General features: G+C 41.7%; 1 protein-coding gene across 3 annotated transcripts; it reads left to right on the forward strand.

The window, feature by feature from the left end:
* Positions 1–24,655, forward strand: KIAA1143 (KIAA1143 ortholog). 3 transcript variants are annotated; one of them, XM_025376818.1, is made up of 4 exons: positions 1–172; positions 7,329–7,473; positions 8,149–8,356; positions 24,519–24,655. In XM_025376818.1, the coding sequence occupies exons 1-4, from the start codon at positions 65–67 to the stop codon at positions 24,586–24,588; spliced, it is 531 nt and encodes a 176-aa protein (XP_025232603.1). In that variant the 5' UTR covers positions 1–64; the 3' UTR covers positions 24,589–24,655. The 3 variants fall into 3 exon arrangements, with proteins under 3 accessions (XP_025232603.1, XP_025232605.1, XP_025232606.1); XM_025376820.1 differs by lacking the exon at positions 24,519–24,655 and having other exon boundaries at positions 8,149–8,681; XM_025376821.1 differs by lacking the exon at positions 24,519–24,655 and having other exon boundaries at positions 31–172; positions 8,094–9,674.
* The last annotated feature ends 276 nt before the right edge of the window (positions 24,656–24,931 follow it).

A 24,931-nucleotide genomic window follows, 5' to 3' on the forward strand; every position in this document is an offset into this window, starting at 1 on the left:
CACAGCTAAGCGCCTCTGTGTCGTCGCGAATCGGTCGCGGAACCTGTCTTTACCTAGAGCTACCATGAGCAAGCGGAACCAGGTATCGTACGTACGGCCAGCCGAGCCAGCGTTTCTGGCCCGCTTCAAGGAACGGGTCGGCTACAGGGAGGGACCCACCATAGAGACTAAGGTGAGCCCTCGCCAGTCGTGTTACTTCGGAAGCGCGACCAGCCCGCCACTTTCAACTTTTGCCTCTACTTGGAGGGTGGGTGCTGTCGGGTCCCTCTTTTCACCCGCGCTCGGCACCAATTCCGGTGGAACTCGGACCCCCAGGCTGGTTCTTTTCAAGCGACTACAGCCCCCTACGCCCAGGAAGCTCTGTAGGTTTCAGAGCGCTGCTGTTTTCCTAAAAATGACCTTACATGTAAACCGCCTGGTCCTTGGTAGATGGTAAAGAAAGATCACTTTCTTGTCTCTTCTTTCTCTCTTGTTTACCTCAAAAGCTGTGAGTTCGCAGGGTGAGTTAGAGTTACAGCGTCGTCCCGTATTCCAGATAAGGACACAGGCCACTCGATCAAATGACCCCTGCCCCAACTGTGTCCTAGGACTCGAGTCTGGAACGTCTTCGGAGGAATGTCCTGAATCTGTTTCTATGCTTTGTTAAGTTTAAAAAAAAAAAATTAATATATAGAGAAGGTCGGGCACAGTGGCTCACGCCTGTAATCCCAGCACTTTGGGCGGCCGAGGCCGAGGCAGGCGGATCGCGAGGTCAGGAGATCTAGACTATCCTGGCTAACACAGTGAAACCCCGTCTCTACCAAAAATATAAAAAATTATCTGGGCGTGGTGGCGGGCGCCTGTAGTCCCAGCTACTCAGGAGGCTGAGGCAGGAGAACGGCGTGAACGCGGGAGTCGGAGCTTGCAGTGAGCTGAGATCGCGCCACTGCACTCCAGCCCGGGCGACAGAGCAAGACTCCGTCTAAAAAAACAAAAAAACAAAACAAAACAAAAAAAAGTAGGCAAAAGCCCTAAATATCCTGGGTCTAAATAGAAGAAGAGGAGCTTCAGGAAAGAGCCACACCTGACTACTGTTGTTTAGGGCTGGAGGGATCTGTATGGAACACATGAATGATAAGAAAGCAAAACAGCTAAGTTGCTGATACCGAGAAAGTTTTAGTGGTCTAGATAGAAGAGCAAACGAGCCACAACATTCCCTTTAACCAAAGCGTATTCTAGAGCAAGGTCCTAACTCTTTTTCAATCCTGTGAAGTCTGAGACATGTGAGAAAGCTGCAGAAGAAAAGAGTGAAGCTAACAGAGGTTGGTTCATGAGGTTTAAGGAAAGAAGCCATCTCCATAACATAAAAGTATGAGATGAAGAAGCAAATTATTCAGATCTAGCTAAGATAGTTGATGAAAATGGTTGCACTAAACAGGTTTTCAATGTAGATGAAACAGCCTTCTATTGGAAAAAGATGCCATCTAGGACTTTGTTTTTTTGTTGTTGTTGTTGTTTTTTGAGACAGGGTCTCACTCTGTCACCCAGGCTAGAGTGCAGTGGTGCAATCACAGCTCACTGCAGCCTTGACTTCCTGGGCTCAAGTGATCCTCCTGCCTCAGTCTCCCAAGTAGCTGGGACTACAGGCACGCACCACCACTGGGTAATTTTTGTATTTTTTTATAGAGACAGGATCCCACTGTGTTGCCAAGGCTGGTCTCAAACTCCTGGACTCAGGCAATCCTCCCACTTTAGCCTCTCAGAGCCTCTCAAAAACCACTATGCCTGTCCCATTTAGGACTTTCATAGCTAGAGAGAAGTCAGTGACTGGCTTCAAATTTTCAAAGGACAGGTTAACACTCGTTAGGGGCTAATGCAGCTGGTGACTTTTAAGTTGAAGCTAATATTTACCATTCCAAAACTCCTAGGGTCCTTAAGAATTACACTAAATCTAATCTACCTGTGCTGTAGAAATGGAAAAACAAAACCTTGATGACAGCACATCTCTTTATAGTATGGTTTACTGAATTATTTTAAGCCCACTGTTGAGACCTATTGGTCAGAAAAAAAAGATTATTTCAATATATTACTGCTGATTGACAATACACCTGGTCACCCAAGAACTCTGATGGAGATCTACAAGGAGATTAATGTGGTTTTCATGCTTGCTAACACAACATCCATTCTGCAGCCCATGGATCAAGGAGTAATTTCTATTTTCAGTCTTATTATTTAAGAAATAACAGCCAGGCACAGTGGCTCACACTTGCAATCCCAGCACTTTGGGAAGTCAAGGCAGGTGGATTGCTTGAGCCCAGGAGTTCAAGACCAGCCTGGCCAACATGGTGAGACCCCATCTCTACAAAAAATACAAAATTTAGCCAAGTGTGGTGGCATGCACCTGTGGTCCCAGCTACTTGGGAGGCTGAGGTGGGAGGATCCCCTGACCCCAGGTAGGTTGAGGCTGCAGTCAGCCATGATCGTACCACTGCACTCCAGCCAGGGTAACCGAGCCAGACCCTGTCTCAAAACAAAACAAAACAAAACAAAAAGTCAAAAACATTTGTAAGGCTACAGCTGCCATGGATTGTGATTCTTCTGATGCATCTGGATATTATAATTGAAAACTTCATGGAAAGGTTTCACCATTCTAGACACGTTAAGAACATCCATGATTCATGGGAAGAGGGCAAAATATCAGCATTAACAGGAATTTGGAAGAGGTTGATTCCAACCTTCATGGATGACTTTGAGAGGTTCAGGCCTTCAGTGGAGGAAGTAATCGCAGGTGTGGTAGAACAAGGAAAAGAACTAGAATTAGAAGTAGAGCCTGAAAATGTAACTAAGTTGTTGCAGTCTCATAAAAATTGAACACATGAGTTGCTGCTTATTGATGAGCAAAGAAAATGGTTTATTGAGATGGAATCTACTTCTAGTGAAGATGCTGTGAACATTGTTGAACTGTCAACAAAGGATTTAGAGTAAACTTACTTGGTAAAGCAGCAGCAGGTTTAAGAGGACTGATTCCAATTTTGAAAGGAGTTCAGCTGTGGGTAAAATGCTATGAAACAGCATTGCAGCATCACAAAAGAGACATCTTTTGTGAAAGGAAGACTCAATTAATGCAGCAAACTTCATCATTGTCTCATTTTTAAAAATTGCCACAGCCACCCTGCCTTTCAGCACCCACCACCCTCATCAGTCAACATCCATCAGCATCAAGGGCAGACCCTTCACTGGCAAAAAGATGAGGACTCACTGAAGGCTCAGATGAGCTTTAACGTTGTTAGCAATAAAGTATTCTTAAATTAAGGTAGGTACATCTTCCAAACTCCTGTTAATGTTAATATTTTGCCTTCTTCCATGAATCGTGGATGTTTTTAATGGGATCTAGATTTTTTTAGACATAATGATACTGCATACTTAATACTAACTGTAGTTAGTGTATAGTGTAAACATAACTTTTATGTAAACTGGGAAACCAGAAAATTTGTGTGACAGTTTATTTTGATGCTTGCTTTGTTGTGGTGATCCGGAACCAAATCTGCGGTATCTTCAAGGTACGCCAGTAGGATGAGTATGTGCTAACCCCATGCGCTGTGCCAGGCCCTGAAAGGATGAAGAGATGGATCTCCAAAATGCCATGTTCTTTAACACTTCCTGCCCTATTTTCACAGGTCACCATCTCTCCGAAACCCTTCAAAGCTCTCCAAACAGTTACTCTTTCTCTGTTTTTCTCTTTACCTTATCCGTATCTTACCTATAACACTCATTTGATATTGCAACTACTTGCTTTCCTGTTTTTCACCACTAGATTGAACTCTTTAAGTTAGTATCTTAATCCTTCCATATTTTCCCAGCACCTAGCACAGTGCCTGGCACTAAGTAGTGGTGTTGTATTTGTTAATGACTCTGCTTGTTATCAGGTTAGACTTCGTGGAGGAGGGATATTTAGGTAGACTCTTGAGCATGGTTAGGTCAGTAGGTAGAGATGAAGAGAATGGCATGGGTAAAGGTGTAGAGATTTGAGAGTCATGGACTGTATGTAGAAGTATTGAGGGACTAGTGGAGGTGAGGTCATGTGGACTATTTAGTAAGCAACAGGGAGCCATTTTTTTCTTAGAGGTAACACAGGGAATGACTGATCCCCATGACTAAAAATAGGGATGATGACAAAAAGGATAAGGTTTGAGAAAAGGGACATAGATTCAGCAATGAGAAGACAAGACTTAGCTTTACTTTGCTTGAGGTCCTAGTGATGACCCTGTACACACAGTTGACAGCTTGAAGGTTACAGCTTGGAATGCTCTCTTAAGAGAACTTTGGGAATCCTTTCCAAGTAATGTCAGTGATTTTCGCTTATTTTTGTACTCAAGGGAATTTCCCTTAGAGAAGTACACCATGTTTCAGTGTGAGAACCACTTCATTTTTAATCAGTTTGGCAATATACAGTATTCCCCTATTATGTTCCAAGACCCCCAGTGGCTTCCTGAAACCATGGATAATACTGAATTCTATATATGTTTTTTCCCATACATGTATACCTATGGTGAAGTTCACTATATAAATTAGGAATATCAGCAGAGTAGTAACTAATAATAGAACAATTATAACAATATACTCTAGTACAAGTTACGTGAATTTGCTTGTTTGCTTGCTGTCTCTAAATATTTAATTATACTGTACTCACCCTTTCATACTACAGTTGACCACAGGTAACTGAAATTGTGGAACATGAAATTGAGGATAAGGAGGGGATTACTGTAGTCAGGATTTTAGTCATCTGTTAACAAAAATAAATGAGTTTCATGGGAAATCATTCTGCAGTTAAGCTAAATCATCCTATTCACTTTTTTTTTTTTTTTTTTTTTTTTTTGAGGTGGAGTCTTGCTCTGTCGCTTAGGTTGAAATACAGTGACTCAATCTCAGCTCACTGCAACCTCTGCCTTTTGGGTTGAAGCGATTATCCTGCCTCAGCCTCCCAAGTAGGTGGGATTACAGGTGCCCACCACCACGCCCAGGTAATTTTTGTATTTTTAGTAGAGATGGGTGGTTTCACCATGTTTGCCAGGCTAGTCTTGAACTGCTAACCTCAAGTGATCCACCTGCCTAGGCCTCCCAAAGTGCTGGGATTACAGGCGTGAGCCACTGCACCTGGCCCTATTCACTTGCTTGAGAGTTAATTCAGAAATGTCTTTGAACAGTCATCAGTGGCTCCTGCCACTGTCCTTAGACTATTTCTCATTTTCCAGGCAGTCACAATTAAAAAAAAGAAGAAGAGAGTCAGAATTAATTATTCTCAATTTAAGAAACAAAAGGAATGATTTTATTTCACCTTCCCATATTTTTGGCTAAAAAAACTTATTACCTATTTGTGGTCATTTATTGGAGACTTTCAGAGAAAAACAGGCAGAAACTGATGAATAATCAGTGAAGTAACATGAATACCATTAAAGAGAATGTACTTGTCCAGTGATACAGCAGACTTGGGAACTTTGAGATATAGTCAGAATGGCAAAGCAACTTGCCAGGGCTTCACGTAGTTCATCATTTTCCATTCTGTTTATCATTCATGAGTAGATCAACAAATATTTCTGGAAGTCCTGCCTCTCCAGAAGGCACTTGCCCAATGGAAACCAGCAGAAAAACATTGGTGCCACAGTGCAATACATGCTGCCTATGAGCTATGCACAGTGTAAGAAATAAGAGGAGGTGAGATTTAGGTAAACACTTCAAGAGGCTCTGAATCTGGAAGGCAACTTGAGTAGGAGTTGGTCGGGGCTGTGGGGCTTAATAGGCAGTAGGAATTTGTTCAGAGACAGGGAAAGCAAAGGAGCTAATATATTTATAAATCTCCAAGTACTCAAACCTTGCCATGCCAGAGTCTAGATGCCATAAGAGAGTGGTACAGGATAAAGCTGTGGTTATGGGCTGAGGCTAATTCTTGCGGGTTTTGTTGCCTTGTTTGGGAGACAAGGAAGTCTCTGTGAGAAGTGAAGTAATGAGTGATTGTGTTTGAATAACATGTGAAAGCACATTTTGTTATGCATACCTTTCAACCCAACAGTTCCACCTCTAGTGAACTGTTAACATTACAAGTTCTTGGCCGGTCACGGTGGCTCACGCCTGTAATCCCAGCACTTAGGGAGGCTGAGACGGGTGGAACATGAGGTCAGGAGATCGAGACCATCCTGGCTAACACGGTGAAACCCTGTCTCTACTAAAAATACAAAAAATTAGCCGGGCGTGGTGGTGGGTGCCTGTAGTCCCAGCTACTCGGGAGGCTGAGGCAGGAGAATGGTGTGAACCCGGGAGGTGGAGCTTGCAGTGAACCGAGATCGTGCCACTGCACTCCAGCCCGGGCAACAGAGCGAGACTCCATCTCAAAAAAAAAAAAAAAAAAAAAAAAAAGTTCTTGTATATAAGTTCCCAAAAATGAGCAAAAAAAGGTGCATGAGGTTTTTTCATAGTAGAAAAAAGTCTGGAAACAAGCAAAATTTATATTTACAAGATACTGGTCAAATAAATCCTGAGGTGACTATGTAAATGCAAGGCAGTGATTTTTTAAAAATCAGATAATTCTATATGTATCTTAAAGTACTGTGCAAAGATATTTTTTGAGTTAAGTTGTGGGAATGGGGCTCTTATGGTGTCTGACATTTCAAAAATCTGAATCAACTGGCAAAATATTACCATTTGTTACACATATACAGGGAGTACATGGTTTCTCTTATATTATTCTCTGTACTTTATGTTTGAGAAATTTCATAAATACGAGAAAAGCAAGTCACAGTAATATGTACAGTGTTGTTGGTATACAAAAAGTTTTATGTACTTGCATAGTTGTATAGACATGGAAAATAGCTGTTGGATATCCACCAAACTGAAGCTATTAGGAGGGGAAAAAGATGAGCAGAGGTGAGAGAGAGTCCGTTTTACTTGCTTCTTTCTATACTTTGATGGTGTTTATTTCTTGTCTAACTCAGAGAAGAGGCAGGTGAAAAGTGCTGATGAGGAGCAAACAACTGACATGGCACAGTACTGCCCTGAATAGGCTAGGAATGACAGCAGTACCCAAAGCAGAGGGTCCCTCACACTAGCAACTACAAGTTGGGTCGTGCTGAGATGGAAATGAATCCCACCAGACAGGCACTCCAGGGTGAATGGCAGTTAAACCTGTTCCCTTGTGTGGCAAGCTAAGTCTCTTTGGAGTTACCTTAAAATTCACTGCCCTTATTTACTCAATAAAGATACCCTTCTCGTGAATAATTACAGTTTCTCTTAGAGGCAGTGGTTCTGTTTGTCTCAAGATCAGTGATCTATACGCATTGCATTGTGTTTTTCCGTAGAGAATTCAGCCTCAGCCCCCAGATGAAGATGGGGATCACAGTGACAAAGAAGATGAACAGCCTCAAGTGGTGGTTTTGAAAAAGGGAGACCTGTCAGTTGAAGAAGTCATGAAAATTAAAGCAGAAATAAAGGCTGCCAAAGCAGGTAGGTCTGAAAGTAATCTGGTTTTTCTGACAATATAAGGAGCCTGGGGTATGAAATTGTTTATTTTATTTAGTAGTGTGGTATGTTTCAAGGCAGCAGTTCCAGGTTCCAGCCTTAGCTTTGACACTTACCAGATGTGTAACCTTGAGCAAGTTATTACACCTCTCAGCCTCAATTTCCTCATCAGTAAAATGGAAATAATTGTACCTACTGGGTTGTTACCAGGATTAACTGTGAATTTAAGTAAAAGCATCCTTTTTTTTTTTTTTTTTTAAATAGGTGGTTAGACTTATAAACCAGTCGATAAAGGTGTATTTCATTACTGCCTGAAGTTTAGTATGCTATGTAGTATATTTTTCATTATTTCTGAACATTTACTACATTGCTTTAGGGGAAAATGCTGTAGTTCCAAACGATCACTTTTCAAAATACTTTAAAATACAACCTGATTGTAATTGGGAACTGACAATATTATAGAATACTTTAGCATGTGAGTTTTTATTAAGTAACTGCATGTCTTGAGGGCAATTTAGCTAGAAACAATGTAGAAGACCAGACTGAATCAGATTCAGGGATATCCTTAAATACAATATAAGATTTTCTTGTTATTTGCTTCTAAGATAAAGGCAAAATAATGAGGAGAAGAAAGTTCTTAAAAATTCTGTTTTTGCTCAGATGAAGAACCAGCTCCAGCTGATGGAAGAATCATATACCGAAAACCAGTCAAGCGTCCCTCAGATGAAAAATATTCAGGTTTAACAGCAAGCTCAAAAAAGAAGAAGCCAAATGAAGATGAAATAAATCAGGACTCGGTCAAAAAGAGCTCACAAAAACAAATTAAAAATAGTAGCCTCCTTTCTTTTGACAACGAAGATGAAAATGAGTGAGTGTAAATATTTTGAATGTAGTCTACTTTGAAAGTATATGGAGTGTTTTTCAAAATAACATTTTTTCCTATTATAAAGATACTACAAGTTCCTTATAGAAAGTTTAGGAAATAGAGAAAAAAATTTAATAAACTATGTTTATTCATCAATCAGAGGGGTATTGACCCCTCTGATTTAAAATGCCAACTCTATAGAAATTAGCTAGTATTAACATTTTGTTATTTCCCTTGTGTGGTTGTATATGTATGTAAATTATATTTTTAAGCAAAATACATTTTTTTGTGTGTAAACAAAATTTTATAAATACAGTTGTGTTGCAAATGTTCTTTGTCCTGCTTCTCACTTGACACTGCATTATGAGTATTCTTCCAGGTCAGTAAATTTCAAAAACCGACATTAATAGCTACAGAGAATTTCATAATCTCATTGTATCTTTTTCATTAGCAATAGCTCCATTTTGGGTGGGGGAGATGATAATGTGCCTTGTTAAAAGTACCTCCCTAACTCCTGCTAAGGGTGGCCATGAGACTCAGCTCTGGCAAGTTAAGAAATACAGGTGGAATTCTGCTTGCTAAAGCTGCTGGGTTTTTTTGATACAAAAGGACAGACTTGGCAAGCGTGAGCCTTTGCTTTTATCTCTTCATCCTACTTGGAATGCAGAGATAAAACCTGAGTAGCAGAGCCATTTTTAGGCATAAGGAAGGCAGCCATGTGTTTTGGGTCATGTTAGTAAAAAGACTCAGAACTTGGCTCCTTGCTGACATGCCTCGAGGAGCTGCTACACCAGCTTGAATTGCTGACCTCTGACTTCTTGGTAGTGAGAAGAGTAAACACTGTGCTTAATTAGGCCTCGGTCAGGTTTCTCTTATATGCAGCCAAATGCAGTCCTAAATAATACAATAAATAACTGGTCAAACTGTTACTGGTGGAGGGTGTCCAGGTTCTTGGCATTTTGGACAAATAATTGGACAAAACGCACAAAGCAATGAATATCCTCTAGAGGTCTGCCATTGGTTACTTGGTATACACCCTATGTAAATGAAGTAGTGGCCCGTGACCTCTCTGATTGGTGCAGAAAGTGACCAATCAGAGGCTGAAGTGAAGTTACAGTTATACTCCTGTGTAAATGAAGACTTGGCCTATGACCAGTCTGATTGGTTGCAGGAGGGGACCAATCAGAGGCACTTACGTTTTTCATCTGCAACGCAGAAAAGGCAAGGAGATTGCAAAGGGAGTAGCCTCTCATCCTTTTGTTACTTAGGTATGGAGAGGTGGGGTTTTCCTTTTGATTCAGTTCTAGGAAGTCAATGTGAATCAGCCTTAGGTTCCCTGCCTCCAGACCCTATTCTCCTGCCTCATTTTCCCCCTGAGAGAGGTGATCCTCATAAATCTTTATGGGAGGCTAAGAGACTGAGGGTCTTTCTTCTGTAACTGCTTCATGCTAACTTGGGACACACTCCCTACCTATTGGAGATCACGTAACTCTCACCCTGTTTTGTCTAGTGGAGACAGGGTAGCTTCTTGATGGCCGGTGGTGTGTTCACCTGAAACTGGCTAGAAATCTTGTCACATGATCATCTAACTTGGTGGTCTAGGCAAAAGGAAATGGATTTGGTTAAAAGATTTAACAAATATGATCCAAAAACCAAGGCAAGTATAATCATTAATAATGGGCTGGCGAAGGGAGGGAACCATGAAACCCAACTTAGTGCCCTTTAGCTGCCCCATGATCCAACAGCTGTTACCACATTTTGGAGGCCCAGTCAGCTAGTTTTCAGGTGGTGTCCGTTACTAACCCTGATTGGTTGACGTCAAAACAGCATTCTTCTAGGAAAAAGACATAAGCCACCTTTTTCAGCAGTTAGGAAATCTAGTTCCCTTTGATTTTGCAAAGCAACCACTGCCAAGGAGCCTATCTGATTTTGTAAGGCGACAATACTTTGAGCAATGTCATTTAAGCTTTCCATAAAATCCTTGGACAAGCATTGGTAATAGGATAGGGAAGTTGCAGTCCCACTAACTCCCATTCCTACCCTTGCTGTTATTCCTAGCCCTTGTGTCTTGGTGGTTGCAGTTAAAGGTATAATGAGGGATTGGTTGTTAGGAGCTATATTAATTTCAGGACATACAAAGACAAATCACAGCAGAACCAATCTAACTTCAAAATAAGCTTCAGTCCTGTATACTTGGCCTGATTACCCACACAAAGTGCAACAAGAATCCTTGTCCATATAGACTCTCCTAGGTTGGCTTTGCTGGAACATTTCACAAGGCCATTTCAGTCAAAGTCCTGAGAAAGTAACCGGTTTCTTCAATTGTGTCCTATTACAAAAGAAAACGTGGTTATTAACGTTATACAAACAAATACCATGAATTAAGAATATTCATAAATAGTTTACAAATTCTGGAGAAATTAGAATACTCAATATACTTAAAGTATATTTCAAGGCTATAAATAGTTCAAAATAAAAAGATTATTCAGACTGAAAAAAACAAAAAGAATTAGCAATATTTCAGACAACAAAAGCCATACAAATTATTTCAGTCTTCCATTAGTTCATTTCAGTCCATTGTAATCAACTCCTGCTCTACTTCATGTTCATCTTTATGAACACATCAGCCTTTCAATTAGTGCCTTGGAAGTTTTCTGTCTAATCCAATGGCACACTCTCCAAAGTTATCAGAAACCTGCATTCAAGAGTTCTTTTCATGAACTCCTCCAAAGAAGTAAGCCTTGGACTGTAGCTGATTATAAGTCACTGTTTTTTTTTGTTTTTTTTTTTTTGAGAAGGATCAAAGCAAAACATCAATTATGGATGACAAAAGTCTTAAGACAGCCATAAAGATACAGTTGACAAAGAAATTTGGTTATTTCTGTGGCTTACAACAATTTAACATAATCATTACAACATATATTAAGACATCAGAATTTTAGAAATCTCATACAATCCTGGAACACATATTAACAACAAATCTCTATCAGTATAACCCAAAGGAAGCTAAACACCACCTCACACTTGACAGTGTTTCCTGTATAATTCTAACATTACAAATGAGCCTAATATATCACTCTTGGACTTCAGGAAGCCTGATATCTAAAAAGTTAGTTTAAGGTCAAAAGTTTTCGAATTAACTTTTTTCCATTAGTATGGTCATATTTTTCTTACTTATTTGTAAGTTATGTAATTTATCAATTTTTTGTTGTTCTGTTCCCCAACTTCTATGTCAGATAAAGAATCACCCAGGCCAGATACAATGGCTCATGCTTGTAATCCCAACACTTTGGGAAGCCAAGGTGGGAGAGTTGCTTGAAGCCAGGAACCTGAGACCAGCCTGGGCGACAAAGCAATACCCCTATCTCTACAAAAAATAAAAAATAGCCAGGTGTAGCGACACACACCTGTAATCTCAGCTGCTCAGGAGGCTAAGCAGGAGGATGGCTTGGACCCAGGAGTTCAAGGCTGCAGTGAGCTATGATTGCACCACTGCACTCCAGCCTGGGCAACAGAGTAAGAACTGTCTCTTTAAAAAAAATAAAAAATAAAAATAGGCCGGGCGCAGTGGCTCATGCCTGTAATCCCAGCACTTTGGGAGGCTGAGGCGGGCGGAACACGAGGTCAGGAGATCGAGACCATCCTGGCTAACACAGTGAAACCCCGTCTCTACTAACAAAGACAAAAAAAATGAGCCGGGTGTGGTGGCGGGCACCTGTAGTCCCAGCTACTCCGGAGGCTGAGGCAGGAGAATGGCATGAACCCAGGAGGCGGAGCTTGCAGTGAGCTGAGATTGCGCCACTGCACTCCAGCCTGGGCAACAGATCGAGACTCTGTCTCAAAAAAATAAAGAAATAAAATTTTAAAAAATAAAAATAAATTTAAAAAAAGAATTACCCATGTTCTCTTTGTTTTTGTTTATTCATTTTACGCTTTATTCTATCTGGAATTTATTTGAGTATACTTTTTCCTCAAATAATCAATTGTCCTAGAACCATGTGTTTCTCATTTATTTGAAAGGTCATCTAGTGAGAGATTTCTCCAAGTGTTGGGGTAGGGAAGGGAGGGAAGCACTGTAAAGTCTGAGCCTTTCCAGGTGATTCCTCAAGACCCTGCTTAATCCTAACAATTTTCCTCATTAGTAAAAGCCCATACTGGGGGCTTGTTAAGATCCTCACCAGCCACATCTATCTGAAATTATGAATTTCAAAGTATCTTACGAATTTGATGCCACATTATCTTTTTTAAGTTTGTTTTTTGTTTTTTTGAGACAGAGTTTCACTCTGTCACCCGGGCTGGAGTGCAGTGGTGTGATCTCAATCTCAGCTCACTGCAAGCTCCACCTCCCATGTTCACACCATTCTCCTGCCTCAGCCTCCCGAGTAGCTGGGACTACAGGCACCCACCACCATGCCCGGCTAATTTTTTGTATTTTTAGTAGAGACAGGGTTTCACTGTATTAGCCAGGATGGTCTCCCTCTCCTGACCTCATGATCCACCTGCCTCGGCTTCCCGAAGTGCTGGGATTACAGGCATGAGCCACCGCGCTTCGCCTTTTAAGTTTTAAGTACCTATAAAGAACACTTGAAGGTATTGTATGTGGGTGAGCTAGGAAGACCTGAAATAGCCTCTAAATTACTCAAATTAATCCTGAAGCCATTCTGCAATACTGTCTTTAATGTATACTCACTTGTTATAGAAGCCAGGGTTTTTTCCCCTAATTTGTATCATTGCTATATGTATTATTGTACCAAACTACACTTTTAATTACTGTAAATTTTAATATATCTTAGTATCTGGATGTGGGAATCTTGAAAGCAGGGACTTTGTGTTATTCGCCACTGTATTCTCAATATCAGAAGAGTATCTGGCCTACTAAGTGCACAATAAACATAGTTTGAATGAGAGTGTTGTCTGTAATTTTCTTTTTATAGATGAGTAGGTCTCATGTGTAGACCCTGTACAATCAGCATCAGAACCCCCCAGAAACCTAAAAATTAAATTCTTGGTCCTTGCCTGCTGAATCAGAAACTGTGTATAAGGCCCAGTAATCACTGTAACATGCCAACCAGGTGGTTCTGTTATTCACTCACATTTGAGAACCACGGATAAATACTATAGTAGTCCTCCCTTGTCCGTGGGGAATATATTCCAAGACCTCCAGTGGATGCCTGAAACCACAGGTAATACTAAACTTCATATGTAGTATGTTTTTTCCTATATGTACATACCTATGGTAAAGTTTAATTTATAAATTAGGCACAGTAGAGATTAACAATAAAATAGAACAATTATAACTATACTATAATAAAAGTTATGTGAATGTGGTTTCACTCACTCTCAAAATATCTTACGGTACTGTACCTTGGGTATAAACCACAGAAAGAAAAACCTTGGAAAACTACTCTATTAGAACTATGATAAAAAATGGCTCACACCCATAATCCCAGCACTTTGGGAGGCTGAGGTGGGGCAATCGCTTGAGGCCAGGAGTTTGAGACCAGCCTAGCCAACATGTTGAAACTCCATCTCTGCTGAAAATACAAAAATTAGCTGGGCACAGTGACTCTTCCTCGTAATTCCAGCTATTCAAGAGGCTGAGGCATAAGAATCGCTTGAACCCGGGAGGCAGGGGTTGCAGTGAGCAAAGATCACACCACTGCACTCCAGCCTGGACAACAGGGCAAGACTGTCTCAAAAAAAAAAAAAAAAAGATGGAAAATTTAAACAAGGAATATGAAAAACTGTTTAAAAGGTCTTAAATCTTGAAACATCATATTGGTGAAGCCTTTACTGCAGGTGATATTTCTAGCAATGTAAACATAAAAGCTCGGCCAGGAAGCACATCTTGTGATGAAAGACAAAGACCAAGACATGGTGGCACCTGAGATGTGCTTATCATCCTTAGGGAAACTGCTTCCTAAGAACAGTGGGTTCTGTTAACTGCAAGATCTATTTTGCTAAGAGTGGTGAGTTTGGAGTCAGAGAAGACAGGCTCAAAGAAGAAAGACGAGGCCTCTTCTATCATGCTGCTTCTAAGCAATGTTGAACACGTATTTGAAGCTCCAGAGTACAAATAGTAAATTTTGGTGGTGTCCACCTGCTAATTCTGTAGGCTTGCAGGGAAAAAAAAAAAAAATCTGTGGATGTTTACCAGCCTCCACCAAAATTTCAAAGGGTGGCTGCCCGGGCAGAGACTTGTTGCAAGGGGTGGAGCCGCCCCCAGTAGAGCAACACCGAGCACAGATGACCTGGGCTACTGTAGAAAGTCCCGACCCGGGGCAATGCATAGTGGAGCTGTGGAAGCAAGGCCACTACTGAGAGTCCTCACTAGGGCCATGCATAGTGGAGCCATGGGAACAGAACCACCACCAAGAGCTGTAGAATCACAGGCAGTATGCAGCACCTGCTGGGGAAAGCTACAGGCACCAGACTCCATCCTGTAGGAGTAGCCACGTGGGCTGCACCCAGCAATGCCATAGGGGTGGGGCTGCCTGAGGCTTTGGCAGTCCAATCCCCGCCCCAGTGTGTCCGGGAGGAAGCACATGGAGGCAAAAGGGATTATTCTCCAGCTTTAAGATTTGGCCCAGTTCAGTAGCTCATGCCTGTAATCCCAGCACTTTGGGAGGCTGAGGCAGGAGGATCACTTGAGGTCAGGAGTTAGAGACCAGCCTGCCCAACATGGTGAAACCCTATCTCTACTAAAAATACAAAAATTAGCTGGGTGTTGCTCGCGCATGCCTGTAGTCCCAGCTACTCGGGAGGCTGAGGCAGCAGCAGCAGAATCACTTGAACCCTGGAAGAGGAGGTTGCAGTGAGTTGAGATTTCACCACAGCACTCCAGCCTGGGCAATACAGTGAGACTCCGCCTCAAAAAAAAAAAAAAAATTAATGTCTACCCTCCTGGGTTTCAGACTTCCTTAGGGCCTGCTACTCCTTTCTTTTTGCCTATTTCTCCCTTTTAGAATGGGAATATCTGTCTTTTGCCTGTACCACCAATGTATCTTGGAAGTAGATAACTTGTTTTGATTTTATAGGCTCATAGATGAGATTCTGGACTTTGGACTTTTGAGTTGAGCTGGTTGTTAAGACTTTGGAGTTACAGGGTTGTACATGAGAAGTACGTGAGTTTGGGGAGGCCAGGGATGAAATGCTATGGTTTGAATATTTGTACCCTCCAAAATCATGTTGAAAGTTAATCCCCAGTGTGGCCTTTAAGAGGTGATTAGGTCATGAGGACTCTGCCCTCATTAATCGATTAATTCATTCATGCATTAGTGGATTAATAGGTTCATGGATTAGTGGGCTATCATGGGAGGGGGCTAGTGGCTTTATAAGAAAAGGAAGAGAGACCTGAACTAGCATAATCAGTCCCCTCACCATATGATACACTGCATCAGGACTGCAGAGTCTCCACCAGCAAGAAGACCCTCACCAGATGTGGCCCCTCTACCTTGGACTTCTTAGCATCCAAAACTGTAAGAAGTAAATCCCTCAGACCAGGTGTGGTGGCTCACACCTGCAATACTAGCACTTTGTGGAGCCAAGGCAGGAGAATTGCTTGAGCCAGGAGTTTTGAGACAAGCCTGGGCAACATGACGAGACCCTATCTCTACAAAAATGAAAGCATTAGCTAGGCATGGTGATGTGTGCCTGTGGTCCCAGCTATTTGGGAGGGTGAAGTGGAAGGATCACTTGAGTCCAGGAGGTCAAGGCTGCAGTGAGCCATGTTTGCACCAATGAACTCCAGCCTGGGCAACAGAGCAAAATCCTGTCTCAAAAATAAATAAATTTCTCTTTTAAAATAAATTACCCAGTTTCAGGTATTCTAAGTAACAAAAAATGGATTAAGACAAGCTTGAACTGCTCATTATAAAGTTTCTTTTCAACCCTTAACCTAATAGTTGGACATCCAATTCTTTTTTATAAAACTCCCTATGTGATTCTCATGTATAACTTAGGGATGAGAAACAGAGCCACTCATACCCAAACCACACCTACATTAATTAAATCGGAATCTCTGGTGGTGAAACCAATAGTTCTGAAAGCTTCCAGTGATTTCAAATTTCAGCCAAGGGTGTGAACCACACTGCCCTACAACCTAGGAGACTCTCACTTTTAAGAGGAAAGATGCTCTTTGCTAAGCATAAGGCAGGTAAGCCAAAGGCTAGGCAGGGAGGCAACTTTAGGAAATCCCAATAGAACTGGGCCATGTTAGTGTACAGTATTTCCCTTTTTTTGTGGCCCCCAAACTGGTAAAACCTTATCAAATGTGACAGTCAAGATTTAGCTGGTCTTTGGAAATTAAAGGTAGTACCAAGGTCCTAGGTTGAGGTTGGAATTGGATAGGAAAGAGATGAGCTCCCTGAAGTTTGTAACACTGATGGTGGCAGCATTGCTTGGAAAGTTTCTAAAGATCATTCTCCTAAAAAGAAACTAGGGATCCTTGGAGAAATAGTTGATTCTGGGGCTAAAGTGGGGATAGTAAAAGCTGATCCTGGAACATCTTGTGCCAAAAAATAAGAAGGTGTTTAAAAAATGATGAACGGCTGGGAGAGGTGGCTTATGCCTATAATCCCAGCAATTTGGGAGGCCAAGGCAGGTGGATCACTTGAGCCCAGGGGGTCAAGACCAGCTTGAGCAACATGGCAAAACCCTATCTCTACAAAAAAAGTACAAAATTAGCAGTATCTGGTGGTGCACACCTGTAGTCCCCCCAACTTGGGAGGCTGAGGTGGGAGGATTGCTTGATCCCAGGAGGTTGAGGCTGTAGTGAGCCGTGATCACAACACTGCACTCCAGTCTGGGAGACAGAATGAAATCCTGTCTCAAAAAAATTAAAATGATGAAGGCATGTCAAAAGGATATAGGAGCCAACTAGCAGGAGTTACCAATGGCCAAATCTGGGGCAATTTGAACAAGAAATTAATGATAGTAGATTACAACTCATAAAATTCTTATTGATATGAACAATATATATACTTTTTAACACATGAGAAGGGCTAGGTCTTCCTTATAGTAGAATTTTAATAAAGTTAGGAGGAATTGGCCGGGCGCGGTGGCTCAAGCCTGTAATCCCAGCACTTTGGGAGGCCGAGACGGGCGGATCACGAGGTCAGGAGTTCGAGACCATCCTGGCTAACACGGTGAAACCCCGTCTCTACTAAAAAATACAAAAAACTAGCCGGGCGAGGTGGTGGGCGCCTGTAGTCCCGGCTACTCGGGAGGCTGAGGTAGGAGAATGGCGTAAAAACCCGGGAGGCGGAGCTTGCAGTGAGCTGAGATCCGGCCACTGCACTCCACCCTGGGCGACACAGCGAGACTCCGTCTCAAAAAAAAAAAAAAAAAAGTTAGGAGGAATTATGGAAATAGAAACTTAGCATTTGGCAAATTCTACAGTAAAAAAAATTTAGTGGGCTGAATGATGGTCTCTAAAGACAACAGGTACTGATCCTGGAACTTATGAATGGTACCTTATGTGGTAGTTTTTTGCAAATGTGATTAAACGAATAATCTTGAGATAAGTGGATTATCCTGGATTATATAAGTGGATCCTAAATGCCATTACACTTACACCTTTCCTTAGAAAACACGGATAGAGGGAGATTAGACACAGCAGGAAATGTGAAGATGGAGGCAGAGACTGGAGTGATGTGGCTATAAGCTGAGGAATACTGGCTGCACCAGAAGCTGGAAGAGACAAGCAGTGGATTGCCTCCTAAAGCCTTTCGAGAGAACATGGCCCTGCCAACACCTTGATTTCAGCATAGTAGCTGATTTGAAACTTCTGGCCTCCAGAATTCTGAGAGAATAAATTTCTGTTGTTCTAAGCCACCAAGTTTGTGATAATTTTTTATAGCAGCCATAGGAAACTAATACACAAGTGCTGTTGGCAAGATTCATCAAAGGATGCCAAAATCAGTGGCCAAAATTATGCTCAAAAACAGAATATTTGCATAGTCTCAAAGTATCTCCCCACAAGACACTAATTACAAAAGAAAAACTAGTGGCCAGGCACGGTGGCTCATGCCTGTAATCCCAGCACTTTGGGAGGCCAAGGCGGGCAGGTCACAAGGTCAAGAGATCGAGACCATCCTGTGAATGGTGAAACCCCGTCTCTACTGAAAATACAAAAAATTAGCCAGCCGTGGTGGCGGGCGCCTGTAGTCCCAGCTACTCAGGAGGCTGAGGCAGGAGAACGGCATGAACCTGGGAGTCAGAGCTTGCAGTAAGCTGAGATTGGGCCACTGCCCTCCAGCCTGGGCAACAGAGCCAGACTCCGTCTCAAAAAAATAAATAAATAAACAAACTAGTAACATTACAGTGGAGAAACTAGGCAAATGTCACCTTAACTGCATGATCAAAGTTAATATTACCAGTAATAAGTCATACTGAGGCCAGGCTTAGGCCTGTAATCCCAGCCCTTTGGGAGGCCAAGGCAGGTGGATCACCTGAGGTCGGGAGCTTGAGACCAGCCTGACCGACATGGAGAAACCCTGTCTTTACCAAAAATACAAAATTAGCCGGGCAGGGTGGTGCACACCTGTAATCCCAGCTACTTGGGAGGCTGGGGCAGGAGAATTGCTTGAACCTGGGTGGCAGAGGTTGTGGTGAGCCATTGCACTCCAACCTGGGCAACAAGAGCAAGAGTCTGTCTCAAAAAAAAAGTCATACTGACATCATGACCTACTGATATGCACTGAGAAGGACACCTCACTTCCAAAGGCCACAAAGATCCTGCTAGGGCCTTCCTGATGTCCTTTTCAAGGATAGGGCACAAGGGCAACCAATGTCCAGCACTAAAAAGGCCAGAATCCTAGGGTATGGCAATGGCACATGAATGCCAATACAGACTCCAGGGCTTGTCTGGCGGCAACAGGGTCAGTGTAAATATGTCAGATTATCCTCTCTTCAGAATGAGTCCTTTATTCTGAGATTATATCTTTCTTGTTTCTTTGAAGTTAAAATATACTTTCTTTTGTGAAATAATGATTTTCACAGGTGGTAGTTTATTGTACTTACTTTGTTAAAAGGTTGAAAAATCTATACCAGCCTCCAAAGAATATGTTGAAATTTACTGTCTGGGAATTCCAAACATCAAGTGCCAAGTGTTGTCCAATAGAACATTCTGCAATAATGGAATGTTAATAACCCCAGCCACCTATGGTTATTAAGCACTTTAAATGTGGCTAGAGTAACCAAGGAACTGAATTTTTGCTTCTACTTAATTAATTTAAATTTAAATAGCCACAAATGGGTAGCAGCTACTGTATTAGTACAGTTCTAGGTATTACTGGGATTTTTTTTTTTTTTTTAATTGTTAGGAGTCCTGCAGCCCACAAGGGATTCCCTTCCACTTTGTGAAGGTCAGGGACGTTCTGATGTTTGACACAAAACAGCACAACATACAGTCATATCTGGCTGGATGGCTCAAGACAACCAGGGCCAGACAGTCACATTGGGAAAGAAGACGCATGTCTGAGTTTCCAGGCTCCTGTTTCTGTGGCCCTTTCACCAGTCCTGGGCCTGCTCTCTCCCGCAGAAAGCAATAAACTCTGCGATAGAAACTATCTTTCAACTGACACCTACTTTCACCAACCTATGGCTTCTCCCAGATCATGCATGGAGTCTTTCAGGGAGGAGAAAGGGCAGAGAGAAGGCATCTGTCCAGGTTTGAGGTTAGGAACCCTCCCCATTGGCCCCACAGTCATTCTTAGGCTAATGGCAGCTCTGGGTTTAATATGACTTAGGCATATATGGTTCTAGAAGCTGGGGTAGAAGGGACCATTTAGTATAATCAGTTTGAATGTTGTCTTAGAGACCGGCGATGGCTAAGACAAGCCTGGTGCCTGGAGCTGTTGGGGGACAGCTGATTAGGTTCTTTAGCTACAGGATGAAACCCTGAACTTTATATTTTTAATCATTGTTTCCCCAAATTCTCCCATGCCTAGCTATAACTTTTCTTGCTACTTGGTTGATCATAGCCTCCATTTTCTCCAGAGCCTAGATCCTTCTTAACCCGCAGTGTAGGGTCCTAGAATGCAAACCATCTTCCCAGTTGCTCTGAGACTCTCAATCCTTACCAACCTTCTCCATTCTGCACCAATCCAGCTGGACCAGTCCACTTTTCCCCTCACACCCTGTGTAGATGGTGGCATGGCATCAGTTTTCCCTTTGCCCTTGCTTCTCCCTGAGTCATCAAGTCAACCTGAGTCTCTGGCACAAATGCAGCAGGACTGTCTGCCTCTCAGAGGAGATTCTCTGTAACCCCATGAGCAATGGAAGTTGGACTTGGCAGAATGGAAACGGTGATGGGCAGGGCAACAAGGGAGCTACAGCCTGGGCTTTGGGGCAGGTAAAGGATTTAAGGAATCCCAGCTTCAGGGTTATAAGCTTAGTGTCTTGACTTCTCCCTGTCACCTCATGTATCTAGTTACCACTGTGCCTCTTTTGCAACTCAACATGTTCCCTGTCTGGCCTTGCAACTTTTACCTTTCTCTTTCCAAATATCATCCTATTTTACTGACCTGGCAAATCTTCAGCCCAAGTTCTAGCTTTCTTTAGTAGCCACTCCCATACAGTGAGAGGCTCTACAACAACTGACAGACATTTGGATTGGTTCCATTTTCTGGCTATAACAAATAAATTTGCTATGAAATTCACGTGCAAGTCTTTTTCTGAACATGTTTCCATTTCTTTTGGGTAAATGCCTAGGAGTTGAATATTGGATTGTATTGCAGGTATATCATCTTTTGAAAAACTGCCAATCTTTTCAAAGGAATTGTACCATTCATTTTGCTTTCTGTCATCAGTGTATTAAAATTATTACTCTCCAAGTGGAGGCTCCATATGTGAATAAGTTGTGAGATTTCAAGTTCCAATACTTACTATCACAGCCTTTTAAATCTATAAGAATATATTTAAACTCATTTAATCCTTAGAAAATGTTCATGGTGAGGCATAATATAAATTATTGCATGTGAATTATAGTGATATAATTAACATACATATCTTTGATGTTCAGTTTGGTAAGTTTTGACCAGTGTTTACCTGTGTAGTCACCACGCAAACAAGAAACTATAGAACATTTCAATCGTCCCAGAGAGTTCCCATGCTGAATGTGCGTTGGTAATTTATTTATTTATTGCTGTGTAATACGTCATTATATGAATATAGCATAATTTCTTTTTTTTTTTTTTTTTTTTTTTGAGATGGAGTCTCTCTGTTGCCCAGGCTGGAGTGCAGTGACATGATCTCTGCTCACTGCAACCTCCACCTCCGAGGTTCAAGCAATTCTCCTGTCTCAGCCTCCCGAGTAGCTGAGACTACAGGCACACGCACCACTACACCCGGCTAATTTTTGGATTTTTAGTAGAGACAAGGTTTCACCACATTGGTCAGGCTGGTCTCGAACTCCTGACCTCGGGTGATCCACCCACCTCGGCCTCCCAAAGTGCTGGTATTACAGGTGTGAGCCACCACACCCAGCCATGCATAATTTCTTTATTCACCTGTTGATAGACATTTGGGTTGTTTCCAGTTTTTCACTATTAGAATAAGGCTGCTATATACATTCTTCTAAAAGTTTATTGTGAACAGGTTTTTATTACTCTTGGGTTAATAAAGACTAGAACTGCTGGATCATAGGCTAAATGTATGTTTACCATTTTAAGAAACTACCAAATAGTTCTCCAAAATGATAACACCATTTTATTTATTTATTTATTTTTACTATTTATTTACTTGAGACAGGGTCTTGCTCTGTCACCCAGGCTGGAGTGCAGTGGCACGATCTCGGCTAACTGCAGCCTCTGCCTCCCAGGTTCAAGCGATTCTCCTGCCTCAGTAGCTGGGATTACAGCTGTGTGCCACCACAAGTAGCTGGGATTACAGCTGTGTGCCACCACGCCCAGCTAATTTTTGTATTTTTGGTAGAAACAGGGTTTTACCATGTTGGCCAGGCTGGTTCAAACTCCTGGCCTCAAGTGATCCGCCTGCCTTGGCCCCCCGAAGTGTTGGGATTACAGGCATGAACCATCATGCCTGGCCAAAATGAGTATATCATTTTAACTCCCATCAATAATGTTTGAGAGTTCCAGTTGCCACACAAATTCACCAACATTTGGGGTTGTTAGTCTTTGTTTTAGGGATTTAAGAATATAAGAAATGGTATCTTATTTTAATTTGCTTATCTCTGATGACTAAAGATGTTGTGTTATCATGCATGGTTCTCCACAGAAACAGAACCCATAGATGGGGGTAGAAAGAGAGAGAATGATACAGATTGATTTTATTTTAAGGAATTGGTTACATGCTTGTGTGGGCTGGTGGATGGCAAGTCCAAATTCTGCAGGGCAGGCCAGCAGGCTGCTGGCCCAGGGAAGAGTTGTTGCAGCTCAAGTCCCAAGGGAGTCTGGAGACAGAATCCTTTCTTCTTCAGGGGATGTCAGTCTTTTCTCCCATAAGGCCTTTAACTGATTGGCTAAGGCCCACCCATATTGTAGAAGGTAATCTGCTTTACTCAAAGCCTACTGATTTAAATGTTAGTTACATCTAAAAATGAACATCTAGACTGATGTTTGACCAAACATCTGGGTACGATAGCTTACTCAGTCAACTTGATACATAAAATTAACCATCACAGACCACTGAGCATCATATTTATGTATGAATGGCTAGTTGTATATCTTTGTTTAAATGTCTCTTCTTTTGCCCATTTTTAATTGGGTTGTTTATATTTTTATTTCTCCTTAATAGGAGCTGTTTATAAATCATGGGTACAAATCCCTTGTTAACATATCTGTTATAAATATTTTCCCCAGCTGGACACAGTGGCTCACGACTGTAATCCCAGCACTTTGGGAGGCCGAGGCGGGTGGATCACGAGGTCAGGAGATTGAGATCATCCTGGCTAACACGGTGAAACCCCGTCTCTACTAAAAATACAAAAAATTAGCCAGGCGTGGTGGCGGGTGCCTATAGTCCCAGCTACTCGGGAGGCTGAGGCAGGAGAATGGCGTGAACCCAGGAGTTGGAGCTTGCAGGGAGCCAAGATCGGCCACTGCAATCCAGCCTGGGTTACAGAGCGAGACTCTGTCTCAAAAAAAAAAAAAATTTCCCCAGCCTGTGGCTTGTCTGTTTTCTTAAAGGTTTCTCTTAGTGACAGAATATTCTTCATTTTTAATTTATTGATTTTATGAAATTATATTTTTTATTTTATGGCTAATGTTTTCTCCTGTCCAACAAATCTTTGCCTACCTAATGTTTGCAAAAATAATGTTCTAAACTTTCATCTAGAAGCTTTATGGTTTTGGGTTTTATGCATACATCTAGGATTCATCTCAAATGTTATTGTGTATTTCTTTTTTACAGAAGTCCTGGAGTATTATTAATAGCATCTCATTTCCATTTTACAAATAAAAGGGGGCAATGTTCAGAACTTTAGCTAAGGCCATACTTCTAGGCCTCAAAGTCTAGTCTCATTATAATGAGCACATTTTCTGCATTCTCTAATATATGCCATGAAGCTTTCACTAAGCCCCCATCAAACCCAATGCCCTACAGAGTTTTTTTGAGACAGAGTCTCACTGTCAACCAGACTCTAGTGTGGTGGCAAGATCACAGCTCACTGCAGCCTTGAACTCCTGCACCCAAGCGATCCTCCTGCCTTAGCCAGCCAAACACTGGAATTACAGGTGTGCACTACTGCCACCAGCCTACACAGATATTTTTATAATACCACCTTTACCACCCTAAAATGAAAATCCTAGGAAATATAAACTACCTACATATATACATTTCTAAAAATCAATAAATCACCTAGCTTAATATGGAAAAAGTCCTAAAAATAATGTAATTTATAATAAAAACGATATATTATTTCAGTATATACAGGCTTGAGCATGACTGTAATATAACACACAGGGTATAAAATGCTTGATCCTATGCAGAATCACTATGAATGTGACAACTACATTGCAAATGGATTCAAGTGTGTTATGCTGGTTACTCAAGTAACAGTTGGAAATTTTTTTATTTTTATTTTTCAATTTTTGTGGGCACATAGTAGGTGTATATATGTATGGAATAAATGAAATATTTTGATACAGGCATAAAATGCATCACATCAGGGTAAACAGGGTTTTGTTTTTGTTTGTTTTTTGAGTTCTTGCTATGTTGCTGAGGTTGGTCTCAAATGCCTGGGCTCACTTGATCCTCCTTCCTCAGCCTCCTAGCTAACAGATGGAAATTCTGTCAACAATGTGGGGTGAGTTAGAAATTCAAAAAAAATTTTTTGGTACCAAAGAATTGTTGAGCAATTGTTTATTTGCTTTACTGAGCACACCTCTCATCCATTGTTAGTGGCAGGAATAACTAAACATCTGGGAGGTCACAATCTCTATCAAAGCTACCAAGGCACATACTTCTCCTCCTCCTAATATTTTTTTTTTTTTTTTTTTTTTTTGAGACACAGTCTTGCTCTGTCGCCCAGGCTGGAGTGCAGTGGCGCAATCTCAGCTCATTGCAACCTTCAATTCCCAGGTTCAAGCAATTTCTCCTGCCTCAGCCTCCTGAGTA

This window comes from Theropithecus gelada, chromosome 2 (genome assembly GCF_003255815.1).
Source record: "Theropithecus gelada isolate Dixy chromosome 2, Tgel_1.0, whole genome shotgun sequence".
Classification (NCBI taxonomy): Eukaryota; Metazoa; Chordata; class Mammalia; order Primates; family Cercopithecidae; genus Theropithecus; species Theropithecus gelada.